At 35.5% G+C, this 24,039-nt stretch overlaps 1 protein-coding gene across 9 annotated transcripts in view; it reads right to left on the bottom strand.

The window, feature by feature from the left end:
- The window catches only part of BIRC6 (baculoviral IAP repeat containing 6), a 170,025-nt gene that overhangs the window by 90,059 nt on the left and 55,927 nt on the right, over positions 1-24,039 (bottom strand). For 6 of the 9 annotated variants that reach the window (XM_021548327.4, XM_085575516.1, XM_021548328.4 and 3 more), the window contains exons 24-45: positions 23,474-23,661; positions 22,545-22,859; positions 22,068-22,167; positions 21,331-21,545; positions 20,954-21,162; positions 20,318-20,664; positions 19,038-19,257; positions 18,013-18,146; positions 15,361-15,498; positions 14,520-14,647; positions 13,967-14,098; positions 11,840-12,055; positions 11,280-11,463; positions 10,749-10,904; positions 10,304-10,437; positions 8,596-8,749; positions 7,699-7,815; positions 6,632-6,786; positions 5,271-5,397; positions 4,261-4,371; positions 2,516-2,649; positions 1,447-1,574 (exon numbers count right to left, since the gene is read on the bottom strand). In XM_021548327.4, the coding sequence (XP_021404002.3) occupies positions 1,447-1,574; positions 2,516-2,649; positions 4,261-4,371; positions 5,271-5,397; positions 6,632-6,786; positions 7,699-7,815; positions 8,596-8,749; positions 10,304-10,437; positions 10,749-10,904; positions 11,280-11,463; positions 11,840-12,055; positions 13,967-14,098; positions 14,520-14,647; positions 15,361-15,498; positions 18,013-18,146; positions 19,038-19,257; positions 20,318-20,664; positions 20,954-21,162; positions 21,331-21,545; positions 22,068-22,167; positions 22,545-22,859; positions 23,474-23,661 (3,742 nt within the window). The remainder of the gene's footprint in view (positions 1-1,446; positions 1,575-2,515; positions 2,650-4,260; positions 4,372-5,270; positions 5,398-6,631; positions 6,787-7,698; positions 7,816-8,595; positions 8,750-10,303; positions 10,438-10,748; positions 10,905-11,279; positions 11,464-11,839; positions 12,056-13,966; positions 14,099-14,519; positions 14,648-15,360; positions 15,499-18,012; positions 18,147-19,037; positions 19,258-20,317; positions 20,665-20,953; positions 21,163-21,330; positions 21,546-22,067; positions 22,168-22,544; positions 22,860-23,473; positions 23,662-24,039) is intronic. The other 3 variants (XM_021548329.3, XM_085575517.1, XM_085575518.1) reach the window with 2 other exon arrangements.

The raw sequence follows: 24,039 nt of genomic DNA, 5'->3' as shown, positions 1-24,039 counted from the left end.
ACTGAACAGTCCTGTTCAATTCTTGGTGAAAAGTTTCCTACATTTGCAAGAAAACATCATGGAAAGCAGTCACATAATACTTTAAAATCATGAGGATTATTTAATTGCTAACAGGAAATCATGATTGATTTTTTTTCTTCCCATTTATTAATCTTATTCAAACTTCTAAAATTAAATGCAGAACGAAACAGTTTATAGAAACAGCTCTGAAAAAATATTTGGAATTTAAGTAATTCTAACAGTAAAATACTGCTTTGCTTTACAATTAATCTTATGATCAGACACAGTACAGTTCAGTAATTATCTGTATTCTTAGAAGTAACCATCTATATCCCTTTCTGGTGCTTTGCTTCTATTTAATGGCATTTCACAAAAATACCCTAACACGTTTCAAAAAACTACCCTTTCAGTGGTCTCATTAGCTTATTTTAAACAAATGCTGGCATACAGACACACAATCCAAGACTCACTGTGAATTAATGATTTTATTGTATTATGACATGTCTCGTAAAAATCACTGAACATCAATATAACCAGGTAAACATCACTCTTATAAATTTAAGTTACAAAGGTAAAATCTCTTGGAGAAGGCAGAAACCATCTTCTGTGAGATTAAAGAATAGATAACACCAAAGTGCCACCTACTGGGAACTCAGAACTGAGGAAGCGCATCCCTAATTATATGAAGCCTTTTTATGGAGATGAGCAGAACATCAATACCAGAAAGAAATGCTTTCCAGTGTACTTCAGACTAAACAATTGCCACATTTCCAGTGTACTGCTGGAATTTCTGTACAGCTGGAAACAGAATCTTGTGCCCTGCAGCCTTGCCTTGAGGAAGCAGAAGTGTGAAAGACGAGCCATGAGCTCTTCTCTCTCCCCTGGCCAGAGGCACTTCTCTACACTAGTGAGCATCAAAAGACCCCAGGAGAGTGGGACAGAAGGCGTTTTCCACTGTCATGTGGAGAGAAAAAAACCACCAAAGATAAAGCAATTGCATAAATAGAATTATGCAATCTCATAATTTATCCTACAATATGAGAAAAGACATCTGTACTATTTTCACAACATATGAATAATTTCTGGAATCTTTCATTAATTCAGACCTCCCAGAATGCTTTTTTTTATAGGTAAGCTCATCAGCAGTGTCCTTACTTTAGGGAGTAACTTCAACAATGTTTACATCTTAGCTTTAAATAAAATCAGTCCAACATTTTAGTGCCTCTATTGACACTCTCTTACACAGAGAGCTGTGAGTGAATTCCAGATGCACTTTTCCATGTGCCAGGAGCAGCCCAGGTTCTGCTGCTAGTGCTGTAGCAACAATGATGATTTCCACTGACACTTAATAGTATGACAAAGCACATACACATCTGAGTTGTAAATCACAATCACACAAATTTAAAAAAAAAGGAGGGTATGAAAGAAAACAAATGTAATATTTACCTTTCTGTTGAAAGTATATGTATTAATTTCAATAAAAATTCACTGAACATCTGAGGGCAGGTTGAAGAAAGGTGCACTTGTAATCGAGTAAGAAATTCTTGCATAGCTTGTGTTGCTGTTGGCCCAACCTAGAAGAAAATATATTTGAGGAAGAATTATACACAACTGAAATGTCTTCAAGAACATTAACATCTTCTAAGAACAGAAAAGCTTTGCATAGCGTAACTTGCTTTGTAAAAATTTTTACAGCATCTTTACAGAACTAATCTGTATCCATTTATACTATGTGGTTTTGTGTTATTAATCATGAACCAAAAGCAAGAAATTGAGTTCTTTGTCTAAGACTTGTTTTTAAGCTTGAGATTCTCTTTTCAGTAATGTGAACTATATTCCACAAAGAATCCACTTCTGTGCTAATCTGAATGTCTTTTCACAAACTACATACTTTAGTAAGTATTTTAATGGCACTGTGCAGTGTTCAAGTTCTGGAAATGATCGTGTATTTTCTTGAAAATTTGATGGGGAAAAAAACCCTGGAACTACCAGGTGTTTTCTGTCTCCCAGACTGAGACTCCTGTCAAATACTACCTACAATTAAGTTCATTTGGGCTTTTTTTAAAATGCTATTCATAGATATTTCAAAGATTGCAAAAAGCAAGAAAACATTTATTGAAATTAGAAGAGACAGCACATATCACATGAATTCAGAAACAGGCAGAAAACGAACATATAATTTTAAATTCAGGAATTCTTAGATATTAAAACTTAATCTTCATTGGCATTTTTATCCCAACCCAACAAGATTTTGGGAAAGTAACTGAATGGAACACTTCATTCACATATGGCATCCTCTCCCTGTGGCAAGTCTCCAGAGAGTTGTGAAAACATACCAGCACTACTGAGAGTTTATCAACAACATGAACTTCCCTATGGCTGCTCATCAGAACCAACTAAGACTATAACTAGAAGAAGAAACAAGACAAGGATATAATACATTATGAACACATACTTCTGTCAAGTGTCATGAAATCCTATTGCAAAAGTTTCTCTTATTTTAATCGCTCATTACCTGTGGACTGTGTTGATTTGTTCCATGAGGGTTAGTGCCAGAAAGAAATTTCACTAACACATGAATAAGGTTGGGATCTGACACCAACAATTGGGCAGTACTTTCTTGAGCTCCAATGGCACTGCTTGGACCAGCTTAAAAATAAAGACATAAAAATTATGTGCAAAATCTTAAGCATAAATCAAATATTTTTAGTGCAAATTCCTTATATTTGTTTCATTACATGGAAATATTCTCACCTAAATCAGCTACCAAAACCTGCTTACTCAGGACTATAATTGAGTTTTCCAGTAAGTACAGCTACAAAGCCTCAAAACCATCCAATTGGTGTTCCAAGCTTGCTAAAGCAGTATTCCTGAAAACTAAGATTCATTCTGTAGGTGCAATACATATAGCAATTTTGATTTGTCCGTTTTCGTTAATCCAACACTTCAATAAGGATCAAGTACATTTTTTGGTTTGTCAGATAGAGACAAAGTGTTCTGTTATCCTGTAAACAATCACAGTATTTTTGCTCTTGGCACTTCAAAGAATTCTCAGAATAAAACTGTATGCAGCTTAACAGATAAGAACTCTGAAAACTGGAATTTGAATTAAAATACACTATTCAGTGATCAAACAAACGAGCTTTACTAAACGTAAAGTCTTACTCTTGCAGTAACAGTGTATTGAATCAGTTCAAAACCCTGATAAAAGCACAATATGAAACAGATCCTGCAGAAGTGGGACAATGCTTTTTGATAAATGCCATCATGCCAATGTTCTCCCTTTCATGACTGGCTCACATGTACAACACCCCTGGAGGAAGTTATAGGGACATTCACACATAGGTCTGACTGTGTTCATCCTTTCTGATAAGGTGCAACTGACTCAAGCCTTGACAGTACACGTGCCTGTTAACTGAAGGCAGTTATTCCAGATATCAGGCCATGATCTATTCCCAGATATATGAAAAAGAGTAAAATCTCAGCTTGTGCATAATAAGTCTCTTTCATTAGTTTTTTGCAGCTCTGCTTCCTCACCTGATGACAAAAATTTCAGCAGATTTTTGTGAGACTGATTTCTAAGTAACATCACTGAAAGGGGACAGAGAGTAAAAATTTTAAGAACAAAATGCATCTTAAAGTCAATGACTTGAAATGGCAAATTTAAAAAAAAAAATCATAAGCAACATTTAAAAACTAACTTCTATCTGTTTTTGTTGCGGCAAAATCTCACAAAGCGAGATTATTTCTAGCATGTTATGGAGCAATATAGAGAATGTGAGATATTACTGGTATATAGAGGGAAATGAAATGACTGGAATTCTATTTCAATAGATTCAGCTGCTGGGGGCTTATTTTCAGATAGCTTAATATAAGCAGTGACTGGTGCCTGCATATTTACAAAAATATTCCTACTCTGTCAGAAAAACTTCAGTCTCACTCACAACAACTTAATCATTCCTCTCTGCTACTACTTCCATGCTACAAAACTAATTCCCAGGGATCATTAGCTAGTCCTAAAATGTTCTTTTAGAAGACACTGACGACTTACTTATAATGACATTTTCTTTTACCATGAGGGTTTGTGTTTCCCATGGTACAAGCAATTCAAGGAGCTCACTCTTGAAAAGCCCAAAGTTAATGGAGAACAAAAGCACATGTATGACAAAAGGAATGTTCTGGAAGTTTTCTGATGGACTCAACATTCATCTGTACATCACTAAAACTGTCAACATAAGAAAATCAACCACACAAACCTACCATTAAGCTGCATGTTTGTCATGAGTGTTAGGCTGTGAAGCACAAGGCACCACGTCCGGAGTAAAGTATTAGGATACCATGCCAGAACTGACAGGAAGCTAGTTACTGAAGCTGTCAAGAAAAACAGTTTTTTCCAAGTTTTAATCTTCAAGGTATTACTATAAATTTCTAATTTTTACCCCAAGGTGCTATACTGATAATTGTTATTAATATTATTGTTCCTTGCATTCACTTTGTTTTGACCACCATTGTCACTGTTCCTTCAACAGTGGTTCCAGGAACAGTGACAACAGTGGTCAAAACAAAGTGAATTAGGAAATTAGGAAAAGAAACCTCACCAACACTTCACAGGAACCAGCCCACAGAACTTTCTACAGTGTACAGACCCTGACATATAAAAAAAACGATGCAAAGAAGCTGGATTCAAATGTTCTTATGGAAGTCAGTGTAGCAGGATTATCATACCATGCATTAACATTTTGGATTATGACCATAAAGATAACACAGACTTTCTTAATTATATAGCATAACATATTGCAAGAAAAAAAAATCAGCATGTCTTCATACTAGATTAGTAGTCTGATGCTCAACAGTAAAGGAGCTTTCCCATTCTGCTGACCCCTTTGTTAAGGGAGGGATCATAGGATAATATAGAAGATATGAAATTCATCAGAGAAATGCATACAGTTCCACAGTTCATCTCAGACTAAGAAGTGTATTTTAATGAATCCTCTTGGGAATAATTATGAGTTAAGAACCACAAATTTTACCATTTCATTTCTAATAACTTCATAAAAATTGAACAAATCAACTCTTGGTTACACACTAGCAATGTATTTTTTACTTTAAGAAGAAACTGAGACCAAAGAGTTCTTTAGTAAGAACACAGAAATTACCTGAGCACTGATCTTGTAAAAAATACTTACTGCAATACTTATTAGGAGAAATTGAGTATTAAAAAAAAAAAAAACACGAACCCGAACTTGTTTCCCATATTTAATGTATTTTACCTTGGTTCAGGGAAACAACAGGTATTCGGTTAGCATTATAAAGGAAAATATCAGCACTGCTATCTTTACTTCCAGAGGAGCTGGAATTCAGGCTTAATGTGAGCCATAGCTGCAACAGGGATTCAAGCTGAAAGAAAAGGGAAAAAACTCACTGTGAAACCAAACTCAGAACGCCAGAGCATCAAAGTTTTAATTTTAAAAGTCTGATCTAGGCTTTTAAAAGCTGATTCTCAGCTGCTACTTTTTCACTGCATACACATGCTCTCTCTCCTTTACTAGATTTGAAAATTCTACTAAACATAATATTTAAGGCACATTCAGCCTAACTCTGAAATGCTTCTGCTACTGTTTTTGTAATTGATTTCTTCCAAATAGTTTCTCTCAAGAAGCTTCTTCAAACTTGTGTCAAGAAAAATGCAGCTTTATATGCTGTTCAGAAATACCCTTATTATAACCTTATAACTGTAATGCATACAGGTAGGTTTACAGGTTTGCATGCAAGCTTTTGTAATCTTATTAAAGTGATGTTTTCCAGTCAACCAAAATTATTCAAAAGGCCCATTTATCTAATGAGAAGCCTCAGAGATGCTTACTCTGAATAATTCCCTCAAGGAAAATAACTATATATTCTGGGGAAGCATCAAGGATGTTTATGCAAGAAAATGTATTTTGGATGAGATATTCACAGAACAACTGAGGGATGAAATCAGCCATTCTATCAAAATATCAGGCACGGAAACATCTAATCATTATATATATAGCATGCATGGCATTCCTCAAATGCCATGTGTGGTATATATATAGTGATTAGATGCCTGCCTTCTTGTATGTCAAGAAAAGTATTGCTAAACCAATGACTTTTCAGAAAGGGAACTTTTACATTTGATATTACCATACAGGACCACTGGATAATTCAAACTGGAATGAACATTTGCAAGTTATTCTTCCAATCAAATCTGCTCAAAGAAATGCCATAGAAGATATCAGACTGTCACCTGCGGGTTTATTCAACTGGGTTTTGAAAACCTCCACAAATCTCCATTTGTCATTAAGTAACACCTAGTAATATTTTTCATTAATAAGCAAAAAAATTATCATTCAGTGGACATACAAACTTGTTTTTAAATATGAAAATGTATACCAGGTTTCCACTGTAAAAAGCAATGTCCGCTTTCACAAAGGCTTTCAGCGTTTTGTTTCTTATGGACATTATTGGTACTCTTGTCCGTGACATATTCACAAGCAAAGGAGCACATAACCTATCAGAACACCTGAATCCTAGGTAGCAAGAAGTAGAGGAAAACAACCCTCAAATTTAGAGATAAATACTATCAGAACATTAAAAATTTAAAATTCAATACCTGAACATGGTGGACTTGTAGCATGGAAAAGAGTTTGTTGAAGCATGCACTCAGCATAGGTATAGATGACAACTGCACAATCAGCTGGGCATTTTGGTTAGCAGCATGTAATCCCCTCAGCAATGAATCATCTGTGCCACTGGGAGACTGTGTCACTAGAAAACAAAATGGCACCATCCCCCCAAGAATTACTCTGAAAAGTTGTCAGAAGTAATTTCATAACTATTTCCTTGCAGTTTATACTTAAGTGAAAGACACTTTTTTATCATTTAGAAGAACATCTTCAACATAGTGTTCAGTTGAATTGGGCTACTAAATGCCATAGTTGTGTCATACTTGAATATCAGACATTTCCATCGTCACAAAAACTGGAGTCCACACAAATATATTTTCACAGCTATTACAGCAGTGTCCTGGTAACACAGTGGCAAGACAAGCAATTGGAACATCTCTTTCACGCATTACCATGCAACTGTTGTAGACAATAATGAACTTCAGAGAATAAAGTCTGAAGATATCACTAAACCTACTCTATCACTACATACTCAACCAATGACTGCACGCACATTAAAGTACCCAGAGGGCTACAAAGAGACACATTTTAACAAAATGGGCAGCAAAATTCACTGAAAAAAGGTTCAAAAGTAGAACACTGTGTTTTTGTAACATAAAGCTCACTGAACATCCGAGTTCAATATTGTATTCAGGTATTTTCACTTTCATCACTCAGTAAGTGTAACTCAAATGCAAAGAGCTTTCAAATACCAAGAATGAAGCTTCACACAAGAAGTTTAATGTTCACTTGCATCTAGACCTAAAACTGAGTATTTTCCCTTCTTTGTAGCATAATCCACATGCATAGTTGACTGTTTCACAAAATGTCTTAAATACAGGCATGGAAGTTATTAAAAAATTTGAATAAATAACTATCTCTAAAGTACAGCCTAATAAGAAAACTCAAGCAAAATGTAACTTTTTCTCAGCTACTGACTACAGAAAACATTACTACAAACTTCAAAGTATCATGATCATTATGTGAAAAGAATTAATTGATAACATGTAGTTACATGTAGGAGATGTATTTGTTAATGCTTGTAGAATGGAATCAGCCTCCAGCGTAGACATCATTTTCAGCATCAGCTCAGCCTGCTGCTCAAGTCCAACTTCAAGACGTGCATCTAAAGCTACGGAAGGCAACAGAAAAGGTAAAGCTGAGTATATCAAGGGCATACATAATTACAGAATCACAGGATATTCTGAATTGGAGGGGACCCACAAGGATCATCAAATCTAACTCCTAAGAGAATGGCACATACAGGAACTGAACCCACAGCCTTGGTGTTATCAGCACCATGCTCTGAACAACTGAGCTCATCTCATCTTCAACTTTTTTCCTCTAACTTTCTATAACATTTTTACAGACCTGAAATTAATGGTTATTAAAATACTGTATTTCTCTGAAACACACCCAAATTTCTTTCCACACTCACTTTACTATTACATATGGCAATCTGCATGCGTTCAAGTAATTTCTTCCTAAGGCAACAGCTCTCAAACGAGAACCAAGAAGTTGTTTTTTCCCAGTGTGGCAAATGAAAAATTTATCACCCAGTTCAGTAGTACTCCTACAAATGAAACAAGTGTGCCACTTCACTCCTTTGGGGTAGAGCCAACTAGGAAAGAGCTTCCAAAATTTCCTGAGAAAACAGGAAAGATTAAAAACTGCCTATAAGTGCATTCCAAAATGTTACAAAATAATATCTTCTGCTATGTTAGGCTTTTTTAAATGTAAGTTTCACATTATATTCCCTCAGTTAGTACAGGAAAAAAAAAAGTGGCATATATAAAATGCAATTCTTTCCTCTTAAAATACATAGCTATTGCTAAAATAATTTATTGTCTTAAGGTGTCAAATAGAGATTACAGAAAAGAGACAACAAACAGAACTTTAATTCATTGCTTACCTTGAGAGACTGATATGCTGACAGTTTGTGACCCATTTTTCTCTGTAGTTACAGGTGGTTTTGCAACTGGAATTCCAACACCACCAATGTAGGGATTGTAATTGTAGGTGCCATATTCAGCACCCCAGTAATCGTACCAGGTGCTGCTTATAGGCTTAAAAAACAAACAAAAAAAAAACCACAAAGAAAAACAATAAACAGCAAGTCTTCAGATTGCTAAAAGTTTATAATAACTAACAACAAACTTTGAAGTTAAAAAAATTAAAACCAGAATATCAGTTCCAATAGCTCTAGAAAATGGTTTCAATTCTTACTGCAGTATAAGCTATTAAATCCTTAGTGATTGTCAAAATCCAGCAATGTAGTTACCTGCCTCAAAGATTCAAGCCAATTTGAAAACGTTATCATCAGTTTTTCTTCCCACATTTGTAACATATTGTAAATGTGGAAGTAGAGTATTACACAGATATTTTGAGGAGCTATTTATCAAGACAGAAAACTATAATATACTATTAACTGTACTAATTAAGTACCTTGAGGCCTCAGTGAGGCTTAGGGACTATTTGTACTGGGCTCTGAAAAACAAACACTTGAGTAATCTCTACTTCAGTCATAATTTAAGACATTAAGAAAGTATACAGATCACAAGGAAAAAAGTAATGTAACACTGTATAAAGGCAATTTGCATATGCTTGTCTTTTTAATGGTGAGATCCACTACCAACTGTCATTGCACAGATATGGAAGCAAATATTAAGAAGGATGAAGAATGAGGAAGTGGTTTTAAGGCAGACATCAAAGCAGGTAAGACAATAAAGGTATCTTGGATAAAGCTACTAGTACTGCCACATGACATGATAGGAGAATAAAGAAGGCAGGAAACATCAGTAACACAGAAATTCAGCAGTAAGTGTAATTTTTGAAAGTAGACTGAGATTTAAAGAAAAAAATCTTTACATGATAGGTAATGTGTGGAAGGACATATGAGGGAATACAGCAAAAAAATTCATTTTCTGAGCAAGCGGCAAGACAGATAATTTAGGTTAATTCAAATGAGAGGTTTAAGTCAATAATGAGAGGCATGGAAAAACTCCAAATGTCATCCTTCTAAACAGAGAAAGAGACTCAATACTTCATTATGAAAAGTGTGTTTCTTTAAAGGCTAAATATTTTTTGTTTTTCATAGACTTGTGAACATTGTATTTGTACAACATATGTATATTTAGCCTTAATTTTAAATATAAAAGTACTTAGTAATTTTCTTTTTCCCCAGCTAAGTAAATTATGAAGCGAGTTGCTTCTCTTCATAGTCTGAAGTCAATCTGAGCACAATCTACTGCTGGCTTCCTTTTTTAAATACAGTACTAACAACATAAACTCATCTTAAGATCTGTCACAGAAATGGTGCTCAGTTCTCAATGAAAAAGGCAAGACTAGATCTTGTTTTTCTATTACACTTTTGTTGTGTTCAACACATGCTAAAGTGTAAGTAAACTCAGAACCTCTTGTTTACACAAGTATCTTCATGCAAAAATATAATATTCTGTGGTCAACTGAGATGTAAATATTTACATTCTTTCCTGTCATTCCACATTAAACATGATAAAAAGCCAGCAGCAGGTCTCCTTACACTACTGAAGCAGTGGAAGAGAGTAAGGATTTTTCTATCTCACATTAAAGGTTATCCTGAAAATTTAGGTGTGACATACCTTGAAGACTTTGGCTGCAAGAGGATCTTTTTCCAAATCAATATCCAAAGGATCAATATCAACTTCCATCAGGTCTTGCAGTAATTCAAGATCAATGTCCTTATCTTTTTCCAACGATGACAAGGGTGGAGCACCTTGAATCATTAAAAGACTATTAACACTAGCAAGTAAAAATTATAGAACAAAGATGTATAATATACTTAACAGATAATTTTAAGCTTTTCAATATTAAAACTTTGTGGAAAAAGTTAAAATATGCAATCAAGTTGCCTTTTTAGAAATAATAGGAAAAATAACCTTTTTTTACTTGCCAGATGTAAAACTAACTTCATTAATTACTCTGCCTATATTATCAGAAATTATTTATACTATCACCAAAAAGTCTTTTTTTTTTTTTTTACTCTTTTCAATAAATATACATATACAGAATTATGGACTAATTTACCTGTGATGTCATGAGTCAAAGGCTCATCTATGGTTTCCACTAACTGAACTGTGGACTGCTGGAGAGAGTCATCAGAATCTCCAGCTGAAGCTCCAGCATCTTCTCCCAAAGCACTTTCTTCCATAGCTTCAGCTGTTATAGGTGCCAACAACTCTCCTAGGTATTAAATTAAGCAGACAACTTCATTTCAAACTTTATTCCCATTACAAATGAACATCCCAGTGTCTACACCAACTGCCATTTTTTCATCTAACTCTAAATTGTCTGGGGGCTATTTCTTCTAGGGGAAGTGTTTTGAATAATTTTCAAATAATCAGGGTCACATAAAAATGACCTTTTCAATGCACAAGTCTAATTGCAAATTTAAATCACATTTTTACACACTAACCTAAGTATAATGATTTTTTGGCTTTTTTTTTATAATTTAGGCTGTGTCACCAGATTAACAGTGATAAAGTCCTTCCCAAAATACTAAAGGAAGAAAGATTCAAGTGCATGATACCTTCTAAAGAATATGATCTTAAAACAAACCTGCTAGAATATCCTGTAGCATACAAGTCAGAGAATACTGAGCCCATGCTCCTCCCCAAGAGATGTCTCCTCTGTTAAAGTCAGTTCCAACAAGAAGCAGCAATAATCTTTCTAATTGAGTCTCATTTACAATTTCACATAAATGAATTGTTGGTCTTGTAGCATTTGCAATCCTAGCAAGAACCTATTAAAAAAAATATAAATATATGCCTATTCATAGTTAACCTTATAAAAGTATATAATAATTTTATTGTCTATGATTATTAGATTTTGCTTACAAATAAATCAGGTATTTTTACCAGCTCATAATTTAGAATTTTATGAGTGTAATTACATTAATACATTTTTTTAAAGTTAGTTTTTCCATGCAATTTTGAAGCGGCCATATTGTAAGTCACACAAAAAGTGACAGATCAGAAAAACTATTTCACCAGAAATTATTAGCAATTTTAGTGCTGCAGCTAATTCTTACCATCACACAAGCAAAAAAGCAGTAACAGAAAACTAATTTAATGTGGTTGCTACTGCAGCTATATAGTGATGTTCCATATTCTGTTTACCTTACAAACAAAAAGAAGTAAATCTGCATGACAAGTAAAGTCCATGGACAAGAGAAAGAGTGCCAGCTTTTGCACTACAGAAATGCAACGTTCATGTGCCAGTGTAAAGGGAAGCGGTTCAATTTCTGGAGTTTCCTTTGCTGTCGATACTTCTGTATCTAAAGAAGAACGAGGCCATTCTGCAGTTCGACGCAAGCGTATTAAGTCCTTGAAGTGCTGCAGAAATTAAATTTGAAACAACAGTTACAGTTTAAAACTGACCTTTAAATCCTTTCCCACTGAACCAGTGTGGTAGCAATAAGAGAGACTGTGGAACTCCTTAAGAAAACTAGAAGGAAGTCTAAAAATATATGAGAATCTGAAATGGAATTAAGGCTTTATTGGCAGAAATTGTTTGGCAGCATGTTATCTCAGATGACAGACGCATAATCAAATTCAGTTCTGTAGAAGTGCCAATTAAGCTTTATGTATACCATAACACATATTGAAAATACATATTTTCAAAGTGTCTTTCATATTTCCACACCTGTACATAAAGCTACAGTTACCATAAAGCAAACTGCATATAAAAATATGGAAATTTACTTTTACAAGAACACTGACTTTTCAGTTCTTCACATTCAATAAATCATCAGGAATTTCTAATTTTTTTAAATACTGCCATTATACAAAGTATGCATTATTCACACCATAAATTGAACTAGTTTGATTTTTGATCATGGCTCTGAACTACAATCTTTTTGACAGAGAGCCTACATGTGATGGAGAAAAGAAGGTGCTTTTCTTAATCCTCTCATCCACCAAGGGCATTCATTTAGCAGCTCAGCTCATTGTATCAGCTACACTAGCAGTCATGAGATAATACAAATGCCTCTTATAAACTCACTTAAGCAGTAGCTACTGAAGTAGACCAAAGAAAGAGCTATTTAGTAAGACAAAAGTTTTCACTTTCTCCTAAATGCAGTACATGTTTCATGTCACAGCTTGTCATAACTAAAAGTGATTAGTAGGTGAAATGGCAAAACATGCATAAAATGCAACTATCAAGGGTACAGTAACACCTTAACTACAAGAAACTACAAGAGGAAAGATCTTTAGTTCAACGTGTTTTTTTTATGCAACATGGCTACTGTAAAGTGAAACTTAAAACACCTGGACAGCACAGTTCAGACAGTAACTCATTTAAAGATGTCTCAAGGGGCCACCAGTAGAGCGGCCCCCTTGGTATAACCTGCTGGAACAAAGCAGAAGATAGTGCAAGAAAGAACAGCTCATGACAAGCATAGTTATTGAAAACTTGGAGCTTTATTTTTATGCTATTTATTTTTTACTCCCATAATTACTAGAAATGTTAAAATTTCCCTTTAGACTGCCTGTCTACAGGTCCAACATCATGTAATCTCCTTCCACAGACCTATTTTCAGGAATCCTAACAGACATGAATACTTCTTGCACTAGGGAGTAAATATTTCAAGATACACCTAAGTTTGGTAACGGGAAAGATTTACACATTTTTTGTGTACCCTGCAAAGTCCCATTGCCATAGTCTGAAATCCCTAAATTTCAGCATCTCTTCTCATAGCCAAAGCAATTCTTTAACTACATATCAACTCTCAATATCTGAGGCTTATTGTAAGATGCCACAACTAAAGTGGTGGGTACCTTCAGGAAGCTAAAAAGCTTATGACAAACTTAAAAAACAATTCTCCAAAGTCACATTAGTTCATGAAGACAGACACTGGCATGATTATTTTCTGATTACTCAACCAGGAAAGCATCTAGAAGAGCATCATGCATAAAAGGTAGCCAAATAAAGTACTACTTTATCTTTCTATTGCTCTATGTTATTCAAAGTTTAATGACATGACTGGCATCATATCGAAGCTACAAGTTTATTAGCAATTTTGGCCATGGCTACCTAAAAGAATCCCGTGGAAAATAAACTATTTTTCACAGAGCAATAAATTTCCAGATGGCTGCTTCTTTTCAGTATTAGAATATACTCGATAGCAGCTATGATGAAACAACTTCTTGTAATAAGGTCAGAGTAAGATAAAAATGACTTTGCAGGAACAGGTCTTTTCACATAAAGGACAAGAAGTCAGTTACAGTTTCAGAGCATCATACCTTTGAAGTAGCCTGCTTTAGTTTTGCCTGTTCTACTAAAAGTTTGTATGATGATCCTTTGTTGCTTTGTATTTTCTCTTTTTCCATCTGTTCCACCAAAGCCTTCTGTTTTGCTTTTAATAAGTTAAGTTGCTAAAAGAAAATGTTAATAGGAAAAAATGAAAATTTAAGCAATAAGATGTTAAAAGGATCAGTATGTTCACATGATAGCAATCTTCAGTTCAAACTGTAACTTGAATGTTTAAAATACTTTTAAATCACAGCACAGGTGCTTGCACTCAGGTGTGCTCAGATTAATGTAGAAAGTACATTATATTTATTGTCCAATAGAATACAACAGTACACTCCAACATTTGGGTTTTTTTTTTGCAGATCCCTTGCCCCATGGTTTTAGATGAATGTCAAAGAAGTTAGGCAGCCTTTAGCTACAGAATCAGACCTATGCAAAAGCAAGGCTGAATGAGTCCCAGTGCCAAAGCTGTTCCAAGAAATTAGATATCCTGTAAATAAGACACACTTCTGTGAAAATAGCTACTACCATGCAGGAAGTCACCTGTTTATGATGCACAAGCTGCTTTCTGATCTTTCGGGAATACAGTCTATCGAGGCTGCTGTTGCCTTTAGTAGACCTGCTCAGACTTTGAGTGTGAAGGCTATTATTTATAAAACTCCACTGGTTCCCTAATGGAAATAAAATTTTAAAAATTATTCCATCTTATTAAACTTCATTTAACTTTACAGAAAAGCCTTCATGTTTCAATGGTTAGCATCTCCATATACTAACTACTAGAGAAACAAGCTAAATTTTACTCTTGGCATTATTCAACTATCCCCACTCATTTTAGTATATCTGTGTGATAGTAAAATGCAGTGGTACCATCTTTTTTTCATTATTCTTAGAACATATAAACAGGCAAGCAACTCTGTCCTAAGTAAAAATTAATAAACAGCTTCATTCATAACATAGAAGGTTTATTTTAGTTTTTAGAAAAGAAATTAAAAGTAAACCATAGCTAATCAAATTAATAATAACAATACTGATGATGATGATAACAACAATATATGGTACACATTATTATTATTACTACTACTACTATTATGAAATAAATGAAAAACAGACAAAAATGACACTTAAAAATAGTGGGTACAAATACCAAAACATTTATGAAATCATACTGCTGGCCCTTTCTCACAGTACAGTGTCTCAATATGGTGCACTTTCAATTGTAAAGTCCCAGTCACAGGGTAATTTACAGACATTTCACGAACTATTTCACAAACAAACATGCATTTTTAAAATCTCTTTTTCCAAGTGAATAGAAAATGCATTTCAGGAATAACAGCTCCCAGTGCAATACCCATAGAATTAAGTTTTGATACTAAATGTAATATACCTGTCAAAAAGCGTTCCCTCTCTTTTCCATTCAGAGGTTTCTTGGCTGTGGCTGCTTCATCTTCAACAGTAGCTACATAATCCAGTAGTCTGGACACCAGCATTACAACCCAACTGATCATGGGAATATCTAAAACTCCTTCAAAATAAACAAATTTCAGTGCCTTAATAAATTTCTGAAGACATAACAAACATCACACACTTCACTAGGCCACAAAAACTCCACTTTCCTCTTTTTGTTTTTTAAAAGGAGAATTAGAGTCTGAGCACTCAAAAATGAGGGAAGAAATCAGTATAAAACTTAGGTGCAAACGAAAATATCACAGTTTCCTTAGTCTGATGAAGCTGGATGTCAAAAGCTTCATCTCAACTGTTCATGTTAAAAATTAAAAAGCATTTTTCTTAGAAAGAATCAAAAATTTTATGTCTAAATTTCCTAAATACCAAATGCATAATGACAACTGCTTGCATTAAAGTACATGAAGAAGGTATCTCAAATTCTACACTGTGCAATTCCTCCATCAAGCAGGGCTCCAATAAGATAGTTATAACCATGGATAGAGACACCCTCCATCTTGACTTCTCCATTAATGTATGTTCATTTAGCTATCTGAATAAGCTGCAGGAAAGCCAAGAGTGACTTCAGACTAGATGAACCACACTGGTGGCACTAAAGACTGGCTAATGTCTATTTCAGTCTCACACTTTAATTACCATTATTTTGGTAAGAAGGAAAAACCGTATCTTGCACATCATTCAAGAAAAATCTTTGTGCACAAGGAAATCCTAATGAACAGTTCCAAAGTGAACTCATGACCACTCAACAAAACCAGAAACCTACAAATAATGACCACTTAATTACAGTCATTATGCAAATGGTACAATTCTACAATGTCATTACAGCAAATGTAGACAGAAATCAGTACTAGAGGTTACACCCACATTTTCATATCAGTGTGCTCTGCTGAGCCACATTTAACTACACTGTGCTTTTCATGCACGGACCTCAAAAAAGCTGTAATTAATTCAAACTATTATTAAATGCAGATCAAACAAGAAACCTAAGGCACAGAAAAGATCCATCCAAAATCACACGTAACTGCTGGCATCCAAGCAGTAGGATGCAGCCTGACTTGTTAATTGCAGTTTCCTGAGCACACTGACAGAAAGCAGCCCAGCCCATGGAGCTAGAAGAAGGACTCCAACAGGTCCATAACAGGACCTGGACTGTTCCTGGACTGGAATCACAGACTAAATTGCAAGAACAGACTTAAGAAGCACTGGTGACTGCTACACCAACTTTTTGGTTAGCAGAATCAAAGAATAAAAAACAAAGATCCTGCTGCATAGAGAAGTACATACCTTTTCACACTCTGTTAAAACCATTTATTTTCCTCTTATCTCAAAAAAAAAAAAAATCTCAGCTTCTCTCCCTCCCCCCTCCAAATGCCTTTTGCTTATTCCTTTTTTCCTGTTCTGGCCAAAACATTTACAATTTCTCTCCACCCGTAACACTCACCTCTTGCTCTCATTTTCCTTTGCTTTTCACTTTTTCCCCAGTAAGTTTTCACCCTTTTGACACTGATTTATGTGTGATAGTTCTCACATAGGAATTTCTTCTGCCATCCCTGATGCTTCCACCACACATAATATTGCCCTAGTACTCACCTGTACTGTCCAGGAGGAAGGAAGCTGGAAGACCAGCAAATAAAGCTCTGAAGTATCAGTTACTTCTGCTTCCTAAAGTCCTCCATGAGGACAACTAGTAAGGCAAGAGCTATGAAAGGAATTGGAAGCTGTGGGGAGAGTGCAAACAGAGGTAGAGGAGATGTAAGCTTGGGTTTGCCTCAAACTAGTTCGAGACTATAGCAGGATATGGCCCCAATAGAAAAAGCACATGGTAGATCAGTGGGAAGCTACAGGACAGCTTCTGACACCAGCTGTAGGTCTGTTAACATCAGGACACAAGGGAAAACTATGGACAGTCTCAGCTGGCATGTCGCAGACCTCACAAGGCTAAGAATTTTAAACAACTTATCTTCTATAATGCTTTGCTACCTGTACATGACAAATGAAGTAGGTGTGATGTTTTACAAAATAAGAATTTGTGTCAAATTTGGGGTAGTTAAGAGAACACTCAAAGAAAACAAAGTTCACAGGATATAATTTCAGTAAATTTTTAGGATCAAAAAAATGTAAATTCCTTGTAATTACAAAAAGTCCCACAAGAACAAACTCTGTATTTTGCAGAAACCATGCAGATACACGTAACAAACTTGTCCTCGTATCTGTTTCACCTCAAAAACTTGAAACTTAGAAAGGATCTCATGAGCAAAAAGGTGCATTTCTCTCCAAACCATTAAATTCCAAAGTCATTCACTAGAGCCGTCTATAAACTGAATGCTCCCCCCACTCTGCCAAAGCTTCCTAGCTGCATCAAATAGATTTTTCTCAGTCTTAATGGGGTGGGGGAAGGAATCTCTTTTAGCACCTAAAGAACAAGAAGATTAATCACATTATAAAAGACAATTGTGTTTTAGAAATATAGTAAACAAGCAATTTCTTCTTTTAATACACCAAAAATTGTGAGTTAGTCTCTCAATTTTCTAGTTTATAATAAATATGAAAATAATCTCCCAAATTAGAAGGCTACCTTCAGTTCTTCTGTGCATAGGTAAATGAGGTTGCAGTGGTGACAGCAGGTTGTCCAGGAGATTAAGTAAACTTTCTAAAACACCACTGTTGCTAAGCGATCTCTGGCCAATGCAAGAAAGCAACATGAAGACCCTAAAAATAAAATGTACATATTCAAGATTTTGTTTCTTTTTCAGAATCAGTAATATCCTGCAACACCCCTTATATAACAGTATTGTCTTAGGCTTTCATCTGAGACACAGACAAGTTGCTACAGAAAGCAGTACTGCAGCCCAGCAAGTAGACTGGATTTCACATTCTTATCATTATTAAGGTCAATACAACATTTTAGGGTGAACATCATCTCTTTCACCCTCAAGAGGTCAGCAGTGTCTTCCACATCTGAAACAAGATCTCATCCATTTTATTTCCTATCACACACTACTGATAGAAGGGAAAGAGAATGAAATATATGGATTCTTATATCCTTGAATTAATTAATTTAAAAAAGATATGAAAATACAGATGTTGCTGTTCAAAGAAAGCAGAAAGCCTCTAAGCAGTAAATATGCTTGATTAAAATAAAATGCTAACAGTTAGAATATTAAATACCTCAATCAATAATCTGAAATAATCAATATATCTAACATTCAGTGACCAACTCTACATGTTCTTGCTCTTATCTCAGTGCAGTTTTTTGCAGTGAATGCTAATAGTGTGTCTCAATCCCACTTTACTGGAAAAAAGCAGCTCTATGATTAGGGCACATTTAAGCCCAATAAAAGAGAAGGCCATTTCTGACACTGGACAGCAATCCTGCTAGGTATGTGAAGATCTCCAAATAAGAAAAAATAGCAAATTTTTGTGGTGTAAGAACCAAATAGATGCAATAAATTACTGCAATTGGACATTTATCATCTGCAATACTTTTTTGGGACTATTTTTATATCACTGAAAACCATGGATAAGTACCCCTCAGTCCCATTTTGCCAATTCCAATGCTAAGTTATGAACAATGATCCACAGATGAGATTTATACCTTACCTGTCTTGTGGAAATATGAGAAGTTGTTCTGAATTGTATAATTCCTGCAGTACGTTTGAGAGAAACTGACCCCACCACCTTTCACCTCCACAGAGCTGAACCAGCAGAAGGCCAGTATGCAATCGTATCTTGGGGGTTCCACTGATGCACAGGTGTTTAAATAACTCTTCACAAGCTTGAGCATGAAAAGTACTCTGAAGAACCACAGGAACCGAGTGCCCTTTTAAGAAAAGAGAACACCTCTGTTTAAAGAGACAATGACTTGAAAAAATAGGAAAAAGTTTGCAATAAGTTTTTGAAACTACTACAATTAGATAATTGGCATGGGAGTAAAGGAGGTGGGAACATATGGGGAGATGGTGATTTGTAGGTAACTCAAAAGACCAGGCCATTTTGTCAAAACCAAATCAATACTATGCAAATACCTCACAGAACCTACACGAAGCAAACCCCAAAACACCATCAACCATCATGCTTTAGAACAAACTGGCACAGAAAATCACACAACCTATCAACAGAAAAAGGTTCAGTTTTTTTTTTGTTTGTTTGTTTGTTTTTAATTCCTCCAACTCTTCAGATTTTTCAATTTCAATTCTCCAAGACTTCTTTCAATGGTAAGATTAGGAAATCAAAATCTTTACTGCGTATCAAAAAATTGTGAACCAACTAGAAATACTGGTTTTATGAGTTCACTACCACCAGCACTCTTGAGGCAACTTCTGCTTCCTCAGTGCACTTCTAACTGCCTAATCTATCCCCAGCATTGCACAGGCCTCAATGCTCACAGATCCATTCACAAGGTGATTTTACCTGTGAAAACTACATGAGTATTCTGCCTGGGCAGTTTTTGGTTACTTCAGCAAACTGGATTATCCCAATAAAGATCAGATGACTTTGTGAACAGAGGAATATGCAGCCAGGACTACACACAAGTGAGAAAGACCTTGACACCTTGTCCTATCCTTTTCAGGAAGTGGTTAGGCCAGCTTGGTGCCACTGGTAAAACTTTACAATGTATGCTATCAGCTACTAAAATCACAGTAGATGTGGCTTGGAGCAGTCTGGTCTACTGAAAGGTGTCATTCTCCATGGCAGGGTGCTGGAACTAAATGATCTTTAAGATCTCTTCAAACTCAAACACCATTCTACATTTTTATGATTGTACATCTAAACCTAGTTTAAAGGCCTTACAGTAGAAAAGTGAAGGTCAAGAAATAAAAATACTTGGAAATTGTTTCTCCTAACATGACAAAAAAATCAAAACCTCAAAAAATACTGACCATTGGATGAATGTAGCAAACTGAGCAAAGTATCCAGTAAGTATCTAATGATGGTGCGTAACTGTTCTGTGGATGACATCTGAATCAACTCTTTTGGATCAGATTGTTCCTTCAGTGTTTTCCTGCTTGCACCCAAAGCTACTTTGAGTCTCTGAACAGCATGGTGAGCCAAGTTGAGTTGAAGCTGCAGCTGAATGCAGTCCTGGTAAGCAGAAAATACTCTGCTGTCTTCTTCTACTGCCTTGTCTGGCTTTCTCAAAAAGTATTGGGCATTGTTAGCACTATTGAGTGGTGGCAGGTCAATACTCTGCAGAAGGATTTCTAACCGATGACAGGCCAAATTGTACCTAAAGGGAAATATTCAAAAAACACAATTCAATACACATTAGCAAACAGCAATACATTTGACAATCACCCTGCCAGAAGCCAACTTCTGGTCCATTGGGAATACACTGTTAAAACAGATATGGAATAAAAAAAATACAGTGTAGTCTTTATTACTGCTATAAAGATATTCACAAAAACTCTACAACAGCAGACTATTTTTTGGTCTGAAGAAAAAAAAATCTGTAACATTATGACATCCCAGTGGTTTACATTAAAGTAATTAGCAAATACACTTTTTTTCCTGCTAACCTGCACTGTATGTCTTCTTGCAATGCAACCATCATTGCCAAATGTTGATCAATTTCTGGCTGATTTGCTGATTCACCTTCTCCTCTGAGAGGATCATGCATTAGTTTCAGCTCATTTTCATAGGGTAGGATATAGGTATGGCCATAATAAAATCCTAATGGGATTTTTGCTCTGGCATTTGTGCTACCATATCGACCAATAACAGTGATCTGAAAGAAAATGCAAGTATATTGTAACACAATTGTATCAAACCAGAAAAATAAACATCAAGTCAAAAATATATAAAAAATTTATACCCAAAAAGAGTTAGGTCTGAAGAGAACGTAAGTGAAAGTTCATGTACTAACAAACATCAAGAACTTAAAAGAGCGTTTTACCTTCATAAACCTGCAAACTGGGGGTGGCAACAAGTCATGTAAAATAAGTGAATGTGTGCTAATATCAGTAGCCACTACCAGTCGCCTTCCATCCACTTCTTCTCCTAAAGTCCAAATGTCAATGGACAAAGAAGCCAAATCTCCACAAGTGGGAATCAATACATCTGTCAGTAATATAGGTCTTCCAAAATCCAGAGTCACAAATCTTCTTGCTCCTAGGTGATGAAAACACAGGATTGTTTGAAAGTATTGGTTGATTGCCTGAAAGACCAATGTGTGCTAACCAGCAAGACATATGCGTTATTCTCAAACAATAAAGTCATTGTTTATGTACTGTTTAAAAGGTATATAAGGGTTTATGCATTGTTTAAAAGGTATATTTGTACACTTGAGGCTAAAAATAGCTGCATAATTCCAGAAACTCTCACTACAGCTTGAACATTTTGAGAAGAAAATTTTGGCATCAACTTAAATGAAGCTGTTTTGCTTGTTTTGCATTATTTTTGAATGGTGCTCTGTTCAGAAACCCAACAGATTACCCAAGACTCCAGGAGTTTTCAACTATCAAGTGCTAGATCTTAAATTATTACAGAAATGTAATCCAGAATACAAACTGAGAAATATCTTTACTCTGGGAAGCTAAGAGACACTGTATGAAACTTATTTAAAGTCCCAGAAAACAGTCCACTGCTTACTACAACATGAGTCAAAACTACTATTAGGAATTGTGGTTTTACCTGAGTGCATTCGCTCTATAATAATTGACTGATGAGGTGGAGGTTGAAGAAAATGTGAAGCATGAGATATTGCAAGAGCAAGGCCAGACCCAAGTGGATTCTGAGGAGTGGAAAAACATCAGTAAAATCAAGTGATTAAAATGTATGCATTTATTGTGAGCCATTAAAGATGTATCATTTTGACAACACTTCACTACACTTAGATTTGAGCATGAACCATCAAAATATATTAACTACTAAGTTCAAAGGATTAATAACTCCTTAGATAGTTAAGCTAGCTCCAATAAAGAGAAACCCTATGAGGTACTGTAACAATACTATCTTGCTTTCGTAAGTTCTTTGCTCATGGTATAGGTTTAGCAACATAGTTTTCACATCTCACCCAAATAAATATATACTTACTAGCACTCAAGTACAAATTAAGACCCTGGTAATGCTTACAGCATCTTATTTCTCTAAGAAAAAGAAAATAATTACCGTTCTAGACTTGCTTGTATTTTTGTTATGTGCTGCAAAGTTAACTGCTGGGGGGTCAATGACTGAACCAGGAAAAAGCTGAGCAAGCTCTGCATTAATAACAGCAGAAACTGCTTCATTAGGTGGAGTCAAAGGTGGAGTCATGAAGAGAGGAGTTGTTTTTGGTGTAGGTGGAATGACATCTGAAGGATGAATGAAGAACCCTGGAGCTGCTACTGTATTAGAAGGCACAGAGTTGTGAACAGGACCAACTGCTGATGCTGCTGCTGCCGCTGCTGCTGTTGTCTGATGCAGTTTTGCTTCCAGCTTAGCTTTCTGTGGAGAAGATGAAAGCAATGTATGTAGCAGATACTACTACTCGTGAACATGGGAGTAGTATTGAGCCTCAATTACAACTTCAATTAAAGAACTTCAACAGTATTTAATAAACTAAGCTGCTACCTTCAATATAGCCAAGTTGGATGACCAACTATAAGCTGAAAAATTAAACTATTAAACTATCTATTTAATTTGATTCACAAGCTGAGGAACATGAGTAATTAGATGGAATAATAAAAAAATAATAAAAACCCTACACTGAAAAGCAGAGTCAACACAGCCAAGCATTGGCCAACTACTGGCACTTCTCTGTGTCAGCAACTGTGCTTTTAATTTTGGTAAGCTTTTTTCAATTTCAGACTGATATACTTATTTAGGTTTTATTACAAACTCCCAACCTACCCTTAAAATGCACAAAAACTAAGTCTGAAAGACCAAGACAGCATGAGAGACACTACCAGCACTTTGCTTAAGAAGAGCAAACTGGAGTGCTGAGCATTCCTACCTTAAATACACTGTGGAGGAATAAAAAAAGGCAACTAGCTCTGCAACTACTTTCTCAGCTTTCGAAGTTTAGATACAGCACTAAAAAGAGCCAAATGGCCTCCAACCTGTTGCTGAAGCTTCAAAAGCTGCTGCTGTTTCTCTTGCAGCACCTGGAGCTGTTGCTCGGCTGAGGCCATTGCATGAGAGAGAGACTGCAAAGCTACCTGGGCTGCTGAACTCAGTGCTGTCGAGGCTTCCCCAACTGTTCCAGAAGAGAGGCCACCAACTGCTGGGGTAACCCCAAAGGTACTCACTGGCATGAAACAAACAAACAAAATAAAACACCCATGTAGAAATTATAAAACACACCTTTAGTTCCTTATTAATTATTTGGAGTGAAGTTAAAAAAAAGATAAATATCTTTTTAATCCAGTTCTTGCTACAAGGTAACATCATCTTGAGTTACAAAGTATATGGTTTATAGATTATGCACATTGGTCATAAATATAACACTTAGATTACAGAAGAGACATCTATTGCTCTGGAATTCTTCCACCACAAAAGGTAGTAAAGATGCAAGCTTGATCATTATACTCTCCAATAGAAACAAATGGATTCAAGTATTTTTTAAATCTACTTTGTTTGCTAAGATCCAAGAAGTTTAACTTCAGATATAGAAATTATTTAAGAA

The sequence above is a fragment of the Lonchura striata genome, chromosome 3 (genome assembly GCF_050655825.1).
Source record: "Lonchura striata isolate lonStrDom1 chromosome 3, ASM5065582v1, whole genome shotgun sequence".
NCBI lineage: Eukaryota > Metazoa > Chordata > Aves > Passeriformes > Estrildidae > Lonchura > Lonchura striata.
Note: the sequence above shows the minus strand (reverse complement) of the source record. Positions and strands in the feature narration are given on the sequence as shown.